This window comes from Mastigoproctus giganteus, chromosome 13 (genome assembly GCF_048544385.1).
Source record: "Mastigoproctus giganteus isolate SK-2022 chromosome 13, ASM4854438v1, whole genome shotgun sequence".
NCBI classification, from domain to species: Eukaryota; Metazoa; Arthropoda; class Arachnida; order Uropygi; family Thelyphonidae; genus Mastigoproctus; species Mastigoproctus giganteus.
In genome coordinates, this window is record NC_143587.1 from 63,287,750 (window position 1) to 63,309,168 (window position 21,419).

The 21,419-nt window shown below is 38.0% G+C and overlaps 1 protein-coding gene across 1 annotated transcript in view; it reads right to left on the reverse strand.

The window, feature by feature from the left end:
- The window catches only part of LOC150076123 (solute carrier family 25 member 35-like), a 29,254-nt gene extending 8,544 nt beyond the window's left edge, over positions 1-20,710 (reverse strand). The window contains exon 1 of the mRNA XM_090388023.1: positions 20,245-20,710. Coding sequence (XP_090244149.1) covers positions 20,245-20,619 — 375 coding nt within the window. The 5' untranslated portion in view covers positions 20,620-20,710. The remainder of the gene's footprint in view (positions 1-20,244) is intronic.
- Between the last annotated feature and the right edge of the window lie 709 nt (positions 20,711-21,419).

Genomic DNA, 21,419 nt, shown 5'->3' on the forward strand with positions numbered 1-21,419 from the left:
TTGATTGGAACTTGTGGGTTGGTCACTTGCACACTAACAAAAGACGTTTATAGATTTATTGGATGACTGTTTTCTACAGGAATACTCTACAGGAGGAATACTCTTGATCTGATTATCAGCAGTGATTATTCATGCATTAAGAATTTGCAGATAAAGGAACCACTGGGTGACAGTGATGACAGTGTACGGATGTGGGATTTACTTAAAGATGTAACTACCATAAAGGGTAAAGGGAAGGGTTTTCAGTTTTGTAAAGATGACTACAGTGGTCTCAGACAGTTTTTAAATTCTACACAGTGGGATCAACTGATGATGTTACCAACAGTGAATTCTAAATGGGAAGCTTTCAGGGACTTAATCTTGGAGGCTACTAGGCTTTTCATAATAACTAAGAAATACTGTTCAAGGTTTAGGCCTAAATGGATGTCAGATAAATTAATGAGACTCATGGCAGAGAAGAAAAATGGATGGGATGCATATAAATTATCAGGCAACACAGAAGCCTATGGCAGATATAAACTGGTCTGTAATCAAGTCAAAAAGGAGATTAGGCAGGTGAAGCCAGATTACAAGAAATCTTTGGCTAAGGATGCAAAGAAAAACAGCAAAGAGTTCTTTACTTATGTAAACTCTAGAAGGAAAGGGACGAATCAGATTGGTCCACTTAACATAGATGTTTCGACTATTTATAATCCTGCTCAGATAGCTGATAAATTGAATGAGTATTCTGCATCTACATTCACACATGAGGAGCTATTCAAGGTTTGAATACCACAAGTATTCAAACTCTAAAAGGGAGCTAAGCAATTTTGTAATAACCGAGAGCTGGAGGAGAAATTGAAGTTAAACATAAGGAAGGCACCTTAGGTGGATGGGATCTATCCAGTTACATTAAAAGAAGCAGCAAAGGAAGTAAGCAAACCCATATCCATAATTATGAGAGCTTCCTTGGACTCAGGGGAGGTCCCCTTGGACTGTAAATTGGACTTGGTGTGCAAATGTATCCATAATTTACAAAGGGGATTCAAAAGGTGACAAGTAACTATAGACCTGTTAGTTCAAATTGTGTTCCAGGGAAAATAATGGAGTTACTGGTTAAAGAAGCATTGCAGGATCATCTAGACAAGACTGCAGTAATAGTTTGTCTGACCAATCTGATTGGATACTATGATGTGGTCACAAAGGAACTGGATCAAAAAAAAAATAATTTTGATATCACACAAGGTGCTACCCAAAAGTTCCTGAAATTTGAATGTTGCACGAAAACCACATCTAGTACGGACTTGTAGCGCTAGGTAACACTGCACACATCCTTTGTGAATCAGTGTGCCACGTGGCATCGGGCTGGATATAGTCATTGAATATTTATGTGCAGTTCTTTGGTGTTGTGTTTTGCGTAGTTTGTGATGGCTGATGTGAGAGAGCAACATGCTTGCATCAAGGTTCTTAACGATACAGCAGCAGAAACCCATAAGAAGTTGAAACAAGCTTTTGGTGACAATGCTTTAGGCCAGATGCAGACCTACTACTGGTGTAACCATTTTAAAAAAGGTCAAATGATGATGACGATTGCTCTGTGCATCCATCATTGAGCGCCACTGCAGAAAATGCCACAAACGTTCAGGCAGCGAACCATGAAGACCGCAGGCAGACCATCCATGGCATTTGTGGTAATGTAGGACTATCATACGGCACGTCAGTGGATTTTGTCAGAAGAGCTGAATATGAGAAGGATTGCGGCCAGGTTCGTGCCACAGTTACTGAGCAAAGACCAAAAGTAGCATCGCATGGAAGTTATCAGAGATCTTCAAGAATGGGTCAGTAGTGATCAAAACTTCCTTTCTACAGTCGTCACTGGTGACAAGAGTTGGATATATGGGTATGACCCAGAAACCAAGCAACAGTCATCCCAGTGGAAGAGCCCACTTCACAGTGGGATCTTGTTGGACTCTCTCTTCACTTGTCGGACTTTCTGAAGAAAGTCCGACAAGTGAGGAACAATGTGAAGTCCATACTGATCTGTTTTTTGGATATTGACGGGATTATCCATAAGGAATTTTTCCCTCCTGGTCAGACTGTCAACACAAAGTTCTACTGCAATGTTCTGAGGTGGTTAAGGGAAGAAGTCAGCAGGAAACATGCAGAGAAGTGGCATACAAAGAATTGGGTCCTTCATCATGAAAAAGTGCCAGCCCACACATCTCTTGCTGTGGTGCAGCTTTTTGGCATCCAACAACATGACAATCATCCCCCACCCACCTTATTCGCCAGATTAGCCACCTGCAATTTCTCCCTTTTCCCAAGAATGAAAATCAAGTTGAAGGGTCGAAGATTTGACAATGTAGAGGATATCCAAACCAAATCGAAGGCGGTGCAGAACACTATGACGAAGATGATGACTTTCAAGATGCATTCAAATCATGGGAGAAGTGCTGGGATTGGTGTTTACACTCTCAAGGGGACTACTTTGAAGGTGATGGTGGCAAATAAGACCCAGGGTGAGACTAATTTATTTTAAAAATACATTTTGGGTACCACCTCGTTTACTTGGATTTCAGGAAAACTTTTGATACTATTGCACATGGAAGACTGCTGCACAAATTTGAGGGGTATGGCATTAAGGACAAGTTGCTACAATGGATAAAGGGATGGTTGAGTGGGGGATGACACTGCTCTTTGTGGACTAATGTTATTAGTGGAGTTCCCCAGGGTTCACTGCTGGAGCCATTGTTGTTTTTTTGTTAGTTGTTGGTGCATCAGCTTCTGTGGCCATAATGCAACTCCCAAAGTTTTTGCATTTTACTCTGATCCAAGCCCAAGGTGGGATTCGAACCCACGACCTTTGGGTAAAGTGCAGGCAGGCACTTTACCCACCTGGCTAGCCCAGTCGGCATTGTTGTTCTGTGTATTCATCAATGATACTGATGAAGGTATATTAGGCTTAATGCCCAAGTTTGCAGATGATACAAAGGTTGGTAGGGTTGTTAACGACAGTAAAGACAGTATGCTACTGCAACAGAATCTAGACAGTTGGGCAAATAGGCTGAGATGTGTCAACTGAAGTTTAACATTGACAAATGCAAAGTATTGCTTATGGGTAGCAGTAATCCAAGAGAAACGTACCAACTGTGTGGTACTACACTCTGGGAAGTAGAGAATTTTAGACCTGGAGGTAATTGTGCAGTCAGATATGAAGTTCGCTGAGCACTACAGCTGGGCTGTCGGAGCAGGTCTTGGAGGATTGTCAATGATATATATGAATTTTGCTGCAGGAACAAGGAGGCAATTATACCATTGTACAGGGCAATGGTCAGGCCACATCTTGAGTACTGTGTACATGTCTGGAGGCCTCATTTTAGGAAGGATGTAGAGATTGGTGAAGGGAACAAAGGCATGCTCTTACCAAGAAAGGCAGGCTTAAGTTCTGAAAATTGCAGTGCCTGGAGACTAGGAAACTGCGAGGTGATATGATTGAGGTGTATAAGGCCTAGAAGGGGTTACGAACTTGAGGGGGCATAGATTCAAATTGAGGAAAGACAGTTATAGAATAGATGTGCAGAAATTTGCCTTTAGCCAGCAGGTAGTTGATTGCTGGAACAGAGTTCCACCTTTTGTTGTGGAAGCTGATAGCTTAAATAAATTTAAGGCTGAGCTAGACAGGCATTTGAAGTTAATGGATGGGTGAAATGGGAGGTTTTTTTTTTTTTGGCTGATGCCACATAAGCTTGCTTTCTTGAATTGCATGCCTCAACTAATGCTAATATAACGTATGCTTCATGGGTTTGCTGGATGAAAAACCTGAGACTGACCAGCTTGGCCACATTACGGGGAAAAAAAAAAAAGAAGTTTATCCTGTCAAGACGGAATTTAAACCTGGATCCTTTCCATACTCAGAAGATTGTGCCAATAGATTTATTTATTATCATTTTTTTCCAATTCTTCAACATAATATCAATTTATAAATAATATTTTCTTTGAATATATAATCTTGTGTCTATTTTATGTTCAAAGAAAACACGGGAAGTCTCTGCATTGAAAGTGATTATGCAAATAGCAACTGATTATAAATCAACTTCACTTTTTAACTTCATTATAAAACAGAAAATCCAAATAAAAAAGAATCCAGTGAAGAACATTGGTAATAATCATGAATAGGATTATCTTGTATTTTTTAATATAAAATGTATTTTAATTTTTGGTTTTCTGTATTTAATATTTTCCTATTTAAAACATAATGATCATACCTGGATGAGGATTTTTGTGTGCACTATTTCATGAAATAATATTAGTAATGCTAATATTATTTCATGAGGGCATCCTAAATAAGCCAAGGGAGTAAATTATGTCATCCTGACTTAGTAATAGTATTCACCATTAGTGCAAGGAAGCCACAGGCTTTTGCTGAACTGGCAAAAAAAAATACAAACAAAAAAAAACACATACATAAGACAGTATAAATTATATGTTTCCCTCCTCATACAGGTAACTATTCAGCCAACCTCTGAATTTATTTAAACTATCAGCCTCAACTACCTGTGAGAGCAACTTTTTCCAGCAATCAACAACTCGCTGGCTAAAAGAAAACTTCCTACAATCTAATCTAAAACTGAACGCCTGTAATTTGAATTTATGGTTCCTAGTTCTGGAATTCTTTATAACAGTGAAAATTCCACCTTCATTCATTTTACTAATCCCTCTCAGAGCCTTATAAACCTCAATCACCTCACCTCTGAGGTGCCTAATTACCAAGCTCTGTAGCCCGCATAATCGGAGTCTTTCCTTGTACAGTCATCCTTTAGCCAATCTCACCATTCGAGTTGCCCATCTTTGGACCCTTTAAAGAACCTCAATGTCTTTTTTCCAATGAGGTCTCCATACTTTAATGCAGTATTCCAAATGTGGTCTTCAATTGCCTTATACAGTGGGATTATGAGTTGTTTACACTGTCCTCCCTATCTCTACAGGATAATGTTCAATAAATCATCGACAGGACACCATGGGCTTTCCTGGCTGCCTGTTTACACTATTCAGAAAACTTCATATCTGCCGTATTGTAACTCCCAGATCCCTTTCCTCCTCCACTCTTTTTAATTCAACCCCACCAAGTGTATAATTTATTTGGGGGGTTGCTATTCCCCAAGTATAAGATCTTGCATTTAGTAGCATTAAAACACAGTTGCCACTTCTCCGACCATCTTTAAAGTCTGTTCAAGTCATCCTGAAGAAGTGCTGCTTGCCACTGATCATTAACAACTCTAGAAATCTTTAGTTTTCAGCAAATTTTGTCAATATACTTCCATCCCTTCATCAATGTCATTTATGAAAATGAGAAACAACAGTGGTCCAAGAACCGCTCCTTGGGGGATCCCACTCCTGACATTACACCATTCTGAAGAATATTAATTAATCACAACCCTCTGCCTTCTTCCAGCAGCTACCCAGCAATCTATCTTAGAATCTTACCAATAATCCCAACCTGTTCAAGTTTATACAGTAGCCTCTCATGAGGAACGAAGTCAAATGACTTGCTAAAATCCAAATAAACTATGTTGAAATTGTTCCCTTTATCCAGCTCATGAGTAACTGCATCAAAATAGCCTATTAAGTTAGTTAAACACGATTTTCCCTTAACAAAGCCATGTAAGTGTGTCCTTCAGAATGCTATATCTATCTAAATGTTCCTGGATTGTACTCTTAATCAGTGCCTGTACAATTTTTCCTACCACTGAATTTGGGCTAACTGGTCTGTGGTTACAAACTTCACCCTTAGACTACCTTTATGTACTGGCAATACATTGGCACGTCTCAAATCAAAAGGAATTCCCCTCCCCCACCCAATCCAAAGTTGCCCTCGAAATTAACCTCTGTGGTTCAATACGCTCCCTGGCAGCCTCCTTCAAAATTACTGTGTATATGCCATCATCTCCAGTAACCTTATTTGAACTTATGCTTGAAAGTTCTTCTAGCAAAGTGTCATCTGTAATTTCGAAATCGTTAATTTCATATGACTCAGCCATACTTGCACAGCCTCTTCTCAGCACAAAGGGTCTTTTTCCAGTAAAGATAGACACAAAGTACCTGTTTAATTCATCTGCAACATCAGCTGGGTTGTCTAAGACTTTCCACACCCAGGTTCCAATCTGATTAGCTTTCTTTTTCATTGTATTCACATACATGAAAAATTCCTTGTCCCTATTCTTTGCTATCTTAGCCAATGCTTTTTTATATGGATGGGATGCATATAAATTATCAGATAATACAGAAGCCTATGGTAGATATAAACTAGTCTGCAGTAAACAAAGGATGGGCAAGCCAAGGCAGATTATGAGAAATCTTTGGCAAAGGATACAAAGAAAACAGAAAAGAGTTCTTTCTTATTCTAGTTCTTTCTACTTATGTAATCACTAGAAGGGGGTGAATCGCATTGGTCCACTACATATCGATGGTTTAATTGTTGATGATCCTGCTCAGGCTGCTGACAAATGAATTGGTATTTTGCATCTACATTCAAACATGAGGAATTCTTTGGGGGAGTGGATGACAGAAGTTTATCAAACTCTAACAGGGAGTTAAACAATTTTGTAATAACCGAAAGGAAAGTGGAAGAGAAATTGTCCAAGTTAAACATAAAAAACATTAAGGGAGGCAGCAAACTCTTAGCCATAATTATGAGAGTCTTTGGATTCAGCAGAGGTCTCTGTGGACTGGAGATGTGTGAACGTACTCCCAACTCATAAAGGGGGAATCAATGGATGACATGAATAATTACAGAACTGCTAGCTTAATGTCTGTTCCAGGAAAAATAATGAGTCACTGGTTAAAGAAATGACACAGGACCATGTAAACAGGAGTGCAGTTATTTTCAGTCTCAGCATGGGTTTGTTAAGGGGAGATGTTGTCTGGCCAATTTCATTGGATATTATGATGTAGTGACAAAGGAACTGGATGGAAAAAATAATTTTGATATCATATAAAATGTACTTCAATTTCAGCAGTTTTTGATACTGCTGCACATAAAAGACTGCTGTACAACCTGGAGCAGTGTGGTTATCAGTGGACACTACTCTTTATGGACTAATAATATTAGTGAAGTTCCACACGGTTTGGTAATAGACACATTGTTTTTTTCTGTATTTATTAATGATTAATGAAGGTATATTATATCAGGCTTAATGTCCAAGTTTGCAGATGATACAAAGGTCAGCAAAGTGTTAATGGCAGGAATTAAGCTGCTGCAAGGTCTAGAAAAATTAGACAGATGGGCTGAGAAATGGCAACTGAAGTTTAACAAATGAAAGGCACTGTATATGGGTAACAGTCAGGGGCATATATTTACGGTGTACTATGTGTGCAGTGCACACCCACACAACTGCAATGTAACAAATATTATATTTTGGATTTATTCCTAATAAAACTAAGTTTTTCCTAAGGTTTCGCATGGTGTCTAAAATTAAATTCCGTATACCATGTTTTCATATGAGGAGAAAGTTTGGCGCATTGCATACGGTAAACATTGTATCACATTCGTGTTAAGATACTCGGGTGTGCAGTCCCGAATATGGACACCTTTGAGTCCTTTAAACAGATGTACAGATGGCGCAGCAGGTTACAGGAAGGCTAAGAATCTGACCTGCCGTGCCATCATGTCACTGGCTAGTTTGAAACCAAGGGATTCCCATGGTTTCACACTGGCCAGTAAGGCATAGTAAGGTGTGTGCTGAAACAACAGCACCTGCTAGTAGTATTTGGTTAAAATTGGCTATTGTGTAGAGCAATCCAATTCAATGCTGTGTCCTGAGTTGCTGTTTTAGCAGAGAATAGTCGACTGCATCTGCCTGGAGATGGAAGAATAATGTTCTTCACTTTTGAAACTTGAATTTTTTCAACTACTTTGTAGTGAAAGATACGATCAGTATGCAAAAACCATTTCCTAATGGTATTGTAGAAAAATTAAAGGGTTTCTACAGACCAGTTTTGGACTATGTTCAATTGAAAAATGAACTAAAAGTGCTCTTTTCTTCTGATGAATTTGCAAGGACCAATGCACCACCTCGTAAAATTCATTCAGTTTCAATCTCAATGATGATCATTTCCACTTATAGTCTTCCAAGAGACACACGTATATTTTTTTTACAGAATCCAAATTATCAGTTGATTCAACCACTGCTCATCTCAGTTGTCCTAATTATTCGCTGTATGATTCCTAATACTTCAATGGTGGTACTTATGCACATGTCTGCACCGATATTCCCTGTCATGGACTTAGTAATCTGTAATCTCCTCTTTTTGACCTTCTCTAGCTTAAAATCTCTCTACCCCATTGTCTCAAATTCATTTGTTGCCTCTATTATTCTCCCAACTCCACTAATCACTTGGAACTCTTTGAAACATGACTTTCTTGCCATGACTTTGAATGCAATGTTCTTGCCAACTGTTTGTTGTATTTGTGTAATGCGGATGCTGAGAACTTTTTTTTGATCGTTTGGTGACAAATGACAAATGCTGGGCGTACCAGTATGATCTGGAGACTAAAGACATGTCAAAGTAGTGGAAGCACACCTCCTCCCCACCTCCCAAAAAGGCAAAGATAACTCCATCTGTGAAGAAGGTGATGTTGTCCATGTTTTGGGACAGAAGGGGGGTTATCCTGACAGATTACCTACCTCATGGTTCAAAACTTACTGGAGAATACTACAGAAATCTTTTGAAAAAGTTATGCGATGCTTTGAAGGTGAAAAGGCGTGGAATGTTAACCAAAGGTGTCCACCTTCTATCAGACAATGCACCGGCTCACATGGCTGCTGCCATCACCAAGGGTGCCTCCGTAACCAGGTGGGAAGGAGCAGCAGTGTGTAGCACACGCTTCTTGATTAGACCGGTGTTTGAGCCCATCACTACCAAATACGGAGGATGCGGAAAGGTCAGGGAATGACCACCGCATATTCCCGGAGCAATATGGCCTTAGTTGCTAATGCTCCTAAAAACCAAATAACAACGAACAAACTGGGGTGATGCCCCCAAAACTTCTCTCAGGCTTCTAGACTCCATTCAAAAGAGGGCAGTTAGGTTAATTAATGACCCATCTCTAACAAAGCCTCCTACTCTCTTTTTCAGAGATGTTCTGTTTCTACTTCATGCCTTTTCTATAGATACTTCCACAGCCGCTGTTCTTCTGAATTGGCTTCTATAAGTCTCGCTTGCTAGTTCGCTCTCCCCCCCCTCCAAACAAGTACCACAATAAAGTCAGCTACTGTCCAACTTCAAACTCACAAAACGAACTTTTCTTCTTCCTCATTTATTCCTTCAATTTTCATTTTCTGGAACAACCTCCCTCCATATCTATTTCCTGAAAATTACTATTCACAGAAATTCAAATTCATTGTTAACAAGTATTTTTTTTTACATCTCAATCTTCAACCCACACATGGCATTAAGTACTATAGATTCCAATTTTTTTTTTGCATCGGGGTTTACATAAAAAAAAATATCTAATGCACAGGTCTCCAGCAGTGTTTCTGATGCATTTTTTCTTTATGGAGTCTTTACACATCAATTTATAGTGCATTAGACAGTTTTTGAGAATTACTTAGCAAAATCAGGTCTCAGCACTTCAAACTTCTCAATTCTAGTAGATCACTCCCATTATTTCTTCCTCCACGAGAAATGGAGGAAGAAATATGGAGGGAGGTTGTGGAACAAAATCCCTCCATATGTATTTCCTGAAAATTACTATCTACAGAAATTCCAAGTCCACCGTTAACAAGTATTAGTATTACCCAGGACTTTAAATGGACAAAAGGTGCCATTCTGGTTCATTATAAGCATAGGTAATGTCTTATGTACTCAACTATGTTAATCTCTCACCATCCATTGAAAAGTGGATGGTGTGGTATGGCAAAACCACAATTGGCAAAACTAAGGTCCCATTGAAATTAGGGGATTATGGAGAGAACGATAAATATGCCAAAAATGAAACAAAAACTTCCTTTTCCATTTATGCAATGTAAAAATTATAAGATTGACAATACAATAAATAAGGAAAAAATTTTAAAATGGTAAGGAAACAAGATATAAAAGGTGTGACAATAAAGTTCAGAGAACAGTAATTTTGCAGTCATGTTTGATGAGTTTGAAAATAAAAAGAAGTGATATGTTGTAGCTCAAACTTTATCCAAAAGATGGGTGGTACAGAGATTGTCCAGTAGGCTGACAGGTTGCAAGCAATATCCAGTTTTGTTAGTAGAGTTAACGTTTAGGGTCACAACTTTGCAATAGAGCAATGAATGAATATTAGATTTTGCTTGAAACACAAAAATCTGCAACAGAAATGTATGAAATATTAAAAACTGTTTATGGTGATGAACATTTAAGTTGTACTGGAATAAGTTGTTTGAATGGAATAATGGTTCAAAGATGGATGTGAAGATGTTTGCAATGACCCAAGAAGATGGTGTTTGTCAACTTCTCAAAATGAGGACAGAGTTGCAAAAGTTTGGGGAACTGGAAAGAGATCATTTTTTGACCCTCAGAATGATGGCTGATGAGTTGGATATGAATAAGAAGATGATTTATCAAATTCTGTGTGATGATTTAGGGAAAAGAAAGGTCTGTGCAAAATTTGTGCCACACAGACTCTCAGATGAGCAAAAGCAATTAAAAGTATCACAAGTGGACTTCATTCAGAATTGTCAAGACAATCTTAATTTCCTCAACTGTATTTAATTTAATTTCCTCTTTCACATGGGAGACTACTGTACAAATTGGAAAGGTATGGCATTAAGGTTAAGTTGCTACAATGGATAAAGGGATGATTGCGTGGGAGATGACAAAGTGTGGTAATCAATGGACACTGCGCTTCGCTTCGTGGACAAATGTTTTTAGTGGAGTTCCCCAGGGTTCAGTGTTGGGCCCATTGTTGTTTTGCATATTTATCAGTGATACTGATGAAGATATATCAAGCTTAATGTCCAAGTTTGCAGATGATACAAAGGTTGGCAGAGTTGTTAACAACAGTAAAGACAGTATGCTACTCCAACTGGATCTAGATAAGTTGTGCAAATGGGCTGAGAAGTGGCAACTGAAGTTTAACATTGACAAATGCAACATACTGCATATTGGTAGCAATAACCCAAGAGAAATGCACCAACTGTGTGGTACTACACTCAGGAATGTGGAAAGTGAAGAAGACCTGGGGGAAATTGTGCAGTCAAATATGAAGTTCGCTGAGCACTGCAGACGGGCTGTCAGGGCAGATCGTGGAGTCTTGTCAATGATATAAAGGAATTTTGCTAGCAGGGACAGGGAGGTCATCCCGTTATACAAGGCAATGGTCAGGCCACACCTAGAGTACAGTGTACAGGTCTGGAGGCCTCATTTTAGGAAGGATGTAGAGTTGCTAGAACAAGTACAAAGAAGGGCAACAAGATTGGTAATGGGAACAAAGGAGTGCTCTTACCAAGAAAGGCTTAAGTTCTGTAAACTGTAGTGCCTGAAGAGTAGGCACCTGTGAGGTGATCTGACTGAGGTGTATAAGGTCTTGAATGGGATGAGCAAGCTGAATGATGATGGGATTCTTCCTCTTGCTCAGATTAAGAACCTGAGAGGGCAGAAATTCAAATTGAAGAAAGACAGTTATAGAATAGATGTGCGGAAATTTGCCTTTAGCCAGCAGGTAGTTGATTGGTGGAACAGACTTCCATCTTTTGTTGTGGAAGTTGGTAGCCTAAATAAATTTAAGATTGAGCTGGACAGACATTTGGAACGAATGGAGGGGTGATATGGGAGGGGGTTTTTTTTTTGGTTTTTTTTGGCTGATGCTGCATAAGCTTGCTTTCTTGCATTGTATGCTTCTACTAATGCTAACTGTATATTTTTACTGGAGATGAGTGTTGGATGTTTTAGTACAATCTACAGACAGCGTCGGAGCTCATCACCAAGACCAACAACATTTGGTTTACAGAAGTGCAAGATCAAGACTATGCTGATCATGTTTTTCAACAAACAGGGTGTAATTTACAAGGAATTTGTACCTCAAGGAGAGAGTCATTCTATGTATAGGTGCTTCAACGACTACTGAAGAGCATTTTCTGGGGATGATAAGGCCACAATTTCAAGGTAAAGGCAACTGGTTCTTGTTGCACAACAATGCTCCCACCCATTCTGCACTAGTGAAGACATTTCTGATGAAACATGGAACTATAGATCAACCGCCCACTATACTCTCCCGATCTAGCATCAGCAGACTTCTTCCTTTTTTCCACAGTGAAAACTGCCCTCAAACGAAAGAGATTTGAGGATGTTAAGGGTATAAAGAAAAATGTAAGCAGTAAACTGAACATCATCACTTTGTGCACCTTTGCTGACTCTTTTCAGAACTTTTAGAATATATAATAAGTGCATTCAATCGGGTGGTGAACACTTTGAATAAATATAAAACTATTTTTGAGTTCTTTCACTCTGTATTCCTTGTAATGTACCAGTGCAGACATTTTGCTGCCATATCTCGTATATACAAGTCCATAAAATGTCAACTGTCTTTCTAGGTCACACCTTCATTTGCTACTGCAAAACATGGTAATCTTGAAAGCATTATTTTTTTTTATGAAACCCCACGTAAGAGAGGTATTTAGAACCTAGAGTATTCAGTACCATGCATGGGTTGGAGGTGAGAAGATGAAAAAATTTATTTGTTGACATTAGACTTGAACTTCTGTAGACTGTAATTTTCAGGAAATATATATGAAGGACGGTTGTTCCAGAAACTGACAGTTGAATGAATAAATGAAGAAGATGAAAAGGTGATTCAGTAAGTTTGAAGTTGGACAGTAAATGGATGTTGGCTAGTGGCGGCACGTGTTTGAATTGTTTTGAAAGAGAGAGAGCGGGAATTATAGAAGCCAATTCAGAACAGTGCCCATGGAAGTATCTGTAGAAAAGGCATGCAGCCGAAACAGTATGTCTATGAGACAGAGAGTGGAGAGACTCTGTTAGAGATGAGTTATTAATTAACCTAACTGCCCTCTTCTGAATGGAATCTAGAAGCCTGATAGAGGTTTTGGGAGCACCGTCAAGATATGCAAACAATATTCTATGGTAGGGTGGATTTGCGATTTGTACAGAGGGAACAGCTATTTGGAAGAAAAGTAACACCAAGAGCGAAAGAGAAAACCAAGTTTTTTAGATGCAGAGGAAGCAATATTAGTAACGTGCTTGTGCCAAGAGAGATTAGAAGTTAGGGTAATCCCCAAAAGAGATATATCATCTTGCATAGAAATCAGAGTGTCACCAAAGATAAGAGTAGGAGCAGAAGAATCCTTTTTGTGAGATATAAGACAGGACTGAGTTTTAGGAGGATTGAAATCAACTAAGTTGTCTTTGCCACACTGGAGAATTACCTGGAGATTGGCATTTAAGGAATTGGTAGCAGATATTAGAGAAGTTGAAGCTGATTGAGTAGGGTGAGGTTTTGCAAACTGGAAAGTGGAATGCAATGTGCTATCATCAGCAAAACTATGGATAGGATTTCTGGTTAGTGGAAGATCATTAATATACAAAAGGAAAAGAGTAGGGGAAAAGAACTGAACCTTGGGGGACACAAGCAGTAGTGGAGAAGTTAGAAGATAGAGAGCCATCTACCATGACCTTTAGTGAGCAGTCAGAGAGAAAACTGGATAACCAATTACAAAAACAAAGTTGGCGAACAATACGATGGAAGCTTGTTTAGAAGACCTTTATGCCAAACACGATCGAAAGCCTTTGAGGTGTCAAGAGCAACTGCTTGTGTTTCACCAAACTTTTCCATTGAATTCGTCCATAAATGGGTAACATAAGCCAGAATATCACCAGTGGATCGACACTGACGGAATACATACTGGCGATCGTTGATCAGATGGAAGGTTTCTAAATAGTTTAAAGAGTTGGTGGTTAATTGATTTCTCCATTACTTTAGAAAGAGTAGAAGTAAATTCAATGGGACAATAATTGGATGGCATGGATTTGTCACCCTTTTTAGGAACTGGCTGGATATGAGTAAATTTCTAAGCAGAAGGAAAAGTACCTCTGGAATAAGAAAGTGAAAAAAGGAGGCAAAGAACAGGAGTAAGTTCAGGAGTGCAGGTTTTGAGGACAAGAGAAGAAATACCATCAGGACCTGGAGCATTCTTAGCATCCAGATTCATCAAAATCCTTCTGACATCCTTTTGACGGAAGACCACAGGAGGCATTGAATGAAAGTGTTGGGAATGGTGGGAGGTTTTTTACCAAGATCATTAACACACAAGTTGGAAGAAAAATGATATGCTAGCAGGTCAGCTTTATCCTTGGCTGAAGTGACAATAGAACCATCTGGTTTTGACAGAGGTGGGCAAAAGTTGCAGCCAATAGCTTTGGCAAGAGATCAGAATGCTCAGTTACCATTAGGGCAACAAGCAAATTTTCTACTCTTAGCCTGTTCAAAATCTAGTTTTGACTGATTAATAACTGCTTTACAATTGTTGCGAGCATTGGTGTAGGCAGAAAATGAAACTGAAGAATTGTAAACAAGCAAATTACAAGTGAATTGTGTGACTAGAAAACAGAAGCCACCTGGATTTGTGAACATTAAAATCACCAAGGAAAATTACCTCACTGTTAGGAAAGTTGGACCAGAGAAAATCAAGTTGCAAAGAGAGGAAGCCAAAGAGCTCCAAGTGATTAGTGGAGTTGGGAGAACGGTAGAGACAACAGATGAATTTGACAGAATGAGGTAGAGAGATTTTAAGCCAGAGAAGATCGAAAAGAGGAGATTCCAAATTACTAAGTCTCTGACAGGGGATATTGGAAGGGACATATGCACAAGTACCACCTTTGAGGCAAAAGGAATCGCACAGCAAATAATTTGGGCAACTGAGATGAGCAGTGGTTGGATCAACCGATAACTGAGATCCTGTTTGCATTATGCAAACAAATCTAAAATACTTTTAAGGAAAAAATATAACTGTTAGTCAGAAACAAAGTAAATTAGAGAGGCACCAGCCAAGTAACACATCATATACGGTACTGACTGAGTGGAGCAACAGAAGTTTAGGAACCACCTTGTTAGCACATAAACAAATCCTGTCACCATGATTTATGGAATATGAAACCAAGTTACCTGAAATTTGTTGTTTGAAAGGATTCCTGTTTAAAAAATATATTTTATTAGAAAGCATTTCATGTGAAATTTTCCATTTCAACCCTTAGTATTAGCTGTATGGTGACAATGCTGCATGGCTTCATTTTATTATGTTTAAATTACTGAAAGATAGCTAAGCCTTCATTTCATATGATCCCTAGATCCAAGTGTCAAATATGACAGATTTAATTCTGGAGTCTCAATATAAATGTACAACTCGTTTACTGATTTCATCAGTTATCTGATATAGCAACAAATGACTCTAAGGCAGGCAGTTCCTTAGGGAAAGCTGAGAAAACTCCTTGTTACAGGTTACCATATGCTATGATTAATTTCTTGATGATAAATCCAAAGCAACTTCAGAACACCATTACAGAACCTGAAGCATACTCTCAGAATGTGCAAGAATGATGGGATGTCTATCATAACAACCCCAGGGACTCTCATCTGGTGAGTATGGGATTGGCTGGCACACGCAGGGTCCTCCTGAGCTGGATATTATCATTCTTCTCTTTCTTGGTGATTCCCTTCTACTTCTCTCTCGGGGTAATTCAGAAATTTTTTTTGGCTAGTGCAGTATAAGCCTCAGGCTTCCTTGTACCATATGGCTGCTAATAATAATAATCAGCCTCGACATCTAAGTTGAGCTTTGCAACTAATGGGAATCAAACAGAACTGCCAAGTTATATCGGGGAGGAAAACTATGGGTAACTCAAGGTCACCCACTAGGCCTACAAAAGGTAAGGAAGCTTATGAAAATATCTGGGATGATAACTGCAAAATGTGGGAACAATATTCCACACTAGGATAAATTTCTAATTTGCACAGGGTTAGCAGCCATTTAGAAAAAAAAACAACAACATGAAATTGAAAGCCCATTTTTTTTCAATGCAGAGGAAAAAATTTGTGACATGATTATACATTGAAATCCCATTACAACAACACCATTTTAATAAAAATATTACTAGTTCCTTTATTATCAGAGCTTTGTAAGTCTCTTTTTAATGGCGCCTTCGTAGCCAAGTGGGCAGGAGCAGCAGTGCTTAGTACACGCTTCTTGATTAAACCAGGGTTCGAGCCCGTGGCCACCAAATACGGAGGATGCAGAAAGGTCAAGGAATGACCCCCACATATCCCCAGAGCAATATGGCTTTAGTTGCTAATACTCCTAAAAACCAAATAACAACAACTCCTTTTAATGTAAAAACTTTGACAAAAAATTCAGTATAATGAATTATTTCCAAGGTCAACTTGTATCTAAAATGTACTGGTTCACAATGAAAGAAAAACTTTACTGAAAATTAGTAATGCCACTATGTAGCCCATATTATAAATACAATTATGGGGACATTAATTTGAGACACTCCATGAAAGTTTTCTAAAAATATGTAGAAATTCAATATCTCACCCTCTACATTTTCCACATTTCTGATTAAGATTATGATCTCTCTCTCTCTCTCTCGTTAACTGTTGATGTGCATTAATACAGCATATCAGCACCATTTCACACAGACACAAAAGAAAAAACACCTTTTTTTCCAAAAAAAGTTGATAACTTTTTTCCAACAATCACAATTAACTTTTTTTTTGTGGATGAAATAAAATGCTCATATTGAACAAATGCATGGGGACAACAACAAAGGATTACTCCTTTTTTTTTTTTTTTTCATGATTTGAAGACTAGAAACACTCCCATAAGTGGTTCACTCAACTGACAAAAAAAAAAAGAAAATGAAATCAGAATTAATAATTAAAATTTAACTTGGCACAATCTGAAATGACATATTTTTGATTACACTAAGCTGAATTTTTGTATTAATGCAGAGCAAAAAAAAAAAAAAAAAAAAAAATGCTAAACATTATGAACAGACATTAATATGTACTGTACGTACTTCCGAATGTGTGGTTTTCTTATAAATAAAACAATTTAAAAACTGTGCTCTTCTGAACAAAATACTTTTAATAATTTTGCAATTTACATATCTCATAACTTTATATATTTGTTATTAATTTTAAACTCAATATTTAAGTAAAATAAAGCAATGATTACTACTTCTACTGTGACAGGTCGGTTGTAACATTAAATTCTCTGTAACCATCTTTTTCTTAGGTTGCAATAAAGATTTTCTCTATCTATATATATATATATATAGTAGTAATATACAATTGTTAAGAAGCAAAAATAAGCAGAAAAAGGAAAATAACAAAAGTTATCGTATGTCTAGTGCTCCAAAATGCACAGTGCAGCAGTAAATAAACTGCAGCCCTTATCAACCCACTGCAGGATGAAAGCCTCCTCAACAATTCATGCTGAGGGAAATGGACCATAATCTGCCATGCTGGTCCAGTGCGGGTTGGCAGACCGACTGTATTTAGCAGTCAGAGGCTTAAATCCCGGTCTACTCAAACAGCATGTGCTACTGCACTCCCGCTCTTGACCACTCGGCTACGGAGGCCAGTTTATATATATATAAATAAATAAATATATTATTTTTTTAAAATTATGGTAATACTTCGGAGCATCAGGTTTGTAGTGACCCCAGCCAACCCGCTAGTTATATATAAATCTAGCCAATATTTAAATCTAAATGTCATTTGACATAATTCCAATATATATATTAGAAAAGTGCAAGAGAAATAATTTTCAGTGATAATATAATTCTGTGCATTCCCAGAAGTTTTCTGTTACAGATATGATCGAATTTACCAAAGTGTGGTGGCACAACTGCTCCAGCCTCAAGGTTGCACAGGTTCCAGAACAATGAAATTACTGTTTATCTAGGGTCCAGTGACCTCATTTTCAGGTCCTCTAAAATTATGTGCACCAGTGCCACAGACTACCTATATCTTAAGGTGGTAACAGAATTCTGCTACATCAAGAAAGATTAGAAGTTAGGTAGAGATATATGTTCTGTTTATATTCAGGCACAATCACTAAGTCAGAGAAGCTTATAACTAATCATTTGGCTAATAAATACAATCATCAACTGTATTTAGCAGTCCCATGGGACCAAACCATACTGAACTGAATGCTGCTGCATTTGTGCATCGACCACTAGGTTGCATCATGTGCACTTATTTAAAAATCTTATTGTTGCTAAAGATGGGTGCATGATTGGCAGATTCATTTTTGTGAGAAAAAAAAAGAGACAGGGTAGAGTTTTAGAATGAATAAAGTTAACTGAGTTATCTTCTCCTTACAAAAGAAAACTCAATTAACTTTATTCATTCTAAAACTTGATCCTTCTTTGTGAAGAGAGTTTTTCCTCTCTCTTCACAAAGCGGGGGGGGGGGGTCCAAAAGATGACAGGAGTAATTACAGACTAGTTCAGTGGTTTTCAACCGGGGTGCCGCAACAACATTCCAAGGGTGCCACGTAATTTGGGTTTAAGTTACTAAACTTATTATTATTTTTTAAAATTTATATGTTTATTTCATTATAAAAAGCGTACAGTATCTTTTTAATTTTGTGGTGATCTATAATTGATGTTTACTTAGTACCTCTATATAAAGAATAAATTTATTATATATGTACTGTATACATATAATTTGTATTATGAAATGTAATTTTTATAATTATATTATTGTAATAACTATAAATAAATATTATTGTAATATATATATATATATATATATATATATATATATATGCAGAGAGAGAATCGGATCTAACAGGCAGAAAATTGAGTAGTGGCGCCGCAAAATGAAATAAATTACTTAGGGGTGCCGTTATTAAAAAAAGGTTGAAAACCACTGGACCAGTTATTTTGGTTTCTGTTCCAGGGAAAATAATGGAGTCATCGGCTAAATAAGTAATCTAGACAGGAGTGCAGTATAACTGCACTCCTGTCTAGATGGTCTTGTATTACTTCTTTCTGCACAGGCACAGCATGGATTTGGTAAGGTGCGATCTCGTCTGACTAATCTGGTTGGATACTATGATGCAGAAAGAAAAGAACTGGATGCAAAAAATAATTTCGATATCATATACTTGGATTTCAGGAAAGCTATTGACACTGTTGCATATAATAAACAGCTGTACAAATTGGAGCAGTGTGGCATTACGGGCAAGTTACTATTCTAGATAAAGGGTTAGTCGAGTGGAAGAAAACAGAGTGGTTATTAATGGACACTGCTCTTTGTGGACTAATATTATTAACATTAGTCCACAAAGGAGTCCTCCAGGGTTCAGCGATGGGTCCAATGTAGTTTTATATATTTATTAATGATAAAGGTATATCAAGCTTAATGTCTAAGTTTGCAGATGACATGAAGGTTGGCAGGGTGGTTAATAACAATAATCAAGGTAAGCGACTGCAACAAGATGAAGAAAAATTAGGCAGATGGGCTGAAAAATGGCAGTTGAAAATTAATAAATACATAACTGTGCAGTCAGATGTGAAGTTCTCTCTGAGCAGTGCAGACAAGTGCCAGGACAGCTCATGGGGTTTTGTCAATGAGATACAGGAACTCTGCTAGCAGGGATAAGGAGCTGATTATCACATTGTACAAGCCAATGGTTAGGCCACATCTTGAATACCCCATGCAGGTCTAGATGCCTCACTTTAGGAAGGAAGTAGATCTCTGTAACAGCTGCAGAGAAGGTTAATGAGATTTATGAGGATGGCTGCAGGATAGATGTACGGAAGTTTGCCTTCAGCCAGCAGGTGATTGATTCTTGGCACAAACTTCCATCTGCTGTTGTGGAGGTGGGCAGTTTGAATGAAGTAAAGGGATAAGTAGAAAAATCATTGGAAGGATGGACAGATATGGGAATTTTTTTTTTCTTTTTGGCTGATGCTTCATAAGCTCTCTTGCATCATTTGTCACTACTAATACTGTAAATTTGGTTCAACAAGACCTTTGCATGGTGCCACACCACTCATAAATTTATAATCATTCAGTCATGTAAACGCAATTAAACTTAACTCGCATACAAAGAGTGATTGAATAATCCTATCCCTGACATATATTGTGGTTGACGTCCTCATAATAACCAAATGTGTTAAGATCGATTGACTATAATCCGGTACAGAGATATAAAATACTACTTGATTTGTGCCTTAGCTAACCTGAAATGAAATAATTCTTACCATATAAAACGGGCTACCGACGACAGCACCAACACATCCTGCAAATGCTCCAGCGCTTACACTTTTCCAAAAGCTAACCTCTCCATATTTTGCATGAGTAACACCGCACTTCTCCAAATAATCAAACGTTCCCAGACGAACGCCATTCATACACAGCTGATACCAAAGTGCTGGCACAAGCCCCTTCTGTAAAGCAAGAATGCCATCTGACTTAGCTACAGCATAAAATGCATGAAAAGCATTACGATAATAAACGGCATAATGTCCCCGACTTCGAAGTTCACCTTGCAGTTGCAATCGAGTTTTCACTACCTCCAATGGATTAGTGATGACCCCCGCACAGCAGGCAGCAACACCACCGACCACAAACTCCATAGAGAAATCACACAGAAATTATGTATGTTACCGTACTGGTCACTGAAAGCAAAACGCTTTCAGAACCTCTGAACACAGAACCTAAGATACTCTGTACTTGTCCGAACGTAAACTTTTACAGCTGCCATAACCAACACATTGTATTACAGCGCCCTCTATTGAGTTCAAACAGCAAATCAAACTTTGATAAATTCGTCCTTGACCACATTATAACTACCTTATAAGTTTCGCAATACTTCCAGTTCTTCAGCAGTAAGAAGTCACCTGTGTTACAGCTTTGAATGAAATTTCAATCCGTTTCCTAGAAAGTGTGTTCGGTAAACCCATAAGAAATCTCTATGGTATTTCCCCAATGTAACGATAAGATATGATGAACGTACCTGTCATTAAAAGTTGAAGCATACACATTCCAAAAAACTAATGAATTAAATAAAAAAAACAAAAAAACCTTCCGATGTAACTCAATCAGATAGAACAGGGAGTCATTTTGTTACACAATCCTTAAACAAAACTAATGAATTAAATAAGAAAACCAAAACTGCCGACGTAACTCAATCAGATGGAACAGGGTGTCATTTCGTTACCTTTGTAGATAAGTATTGTAATAGGACAGAGAAAAGGATTTCATTAAGCATTCATAGGAATTTTCCAGTAGAGATAACGTTGTGGAAGTTGATAGCTTGAATAAATTCATGGAAAAACTGGACAAACTTTTGGAGCGAATGGATGGGTGAAATGGGAAGTTGATTGTTTTTTTTTTATTTTATGGCTGGTGCTGTATAAGCTAGCTTCCTTGCACC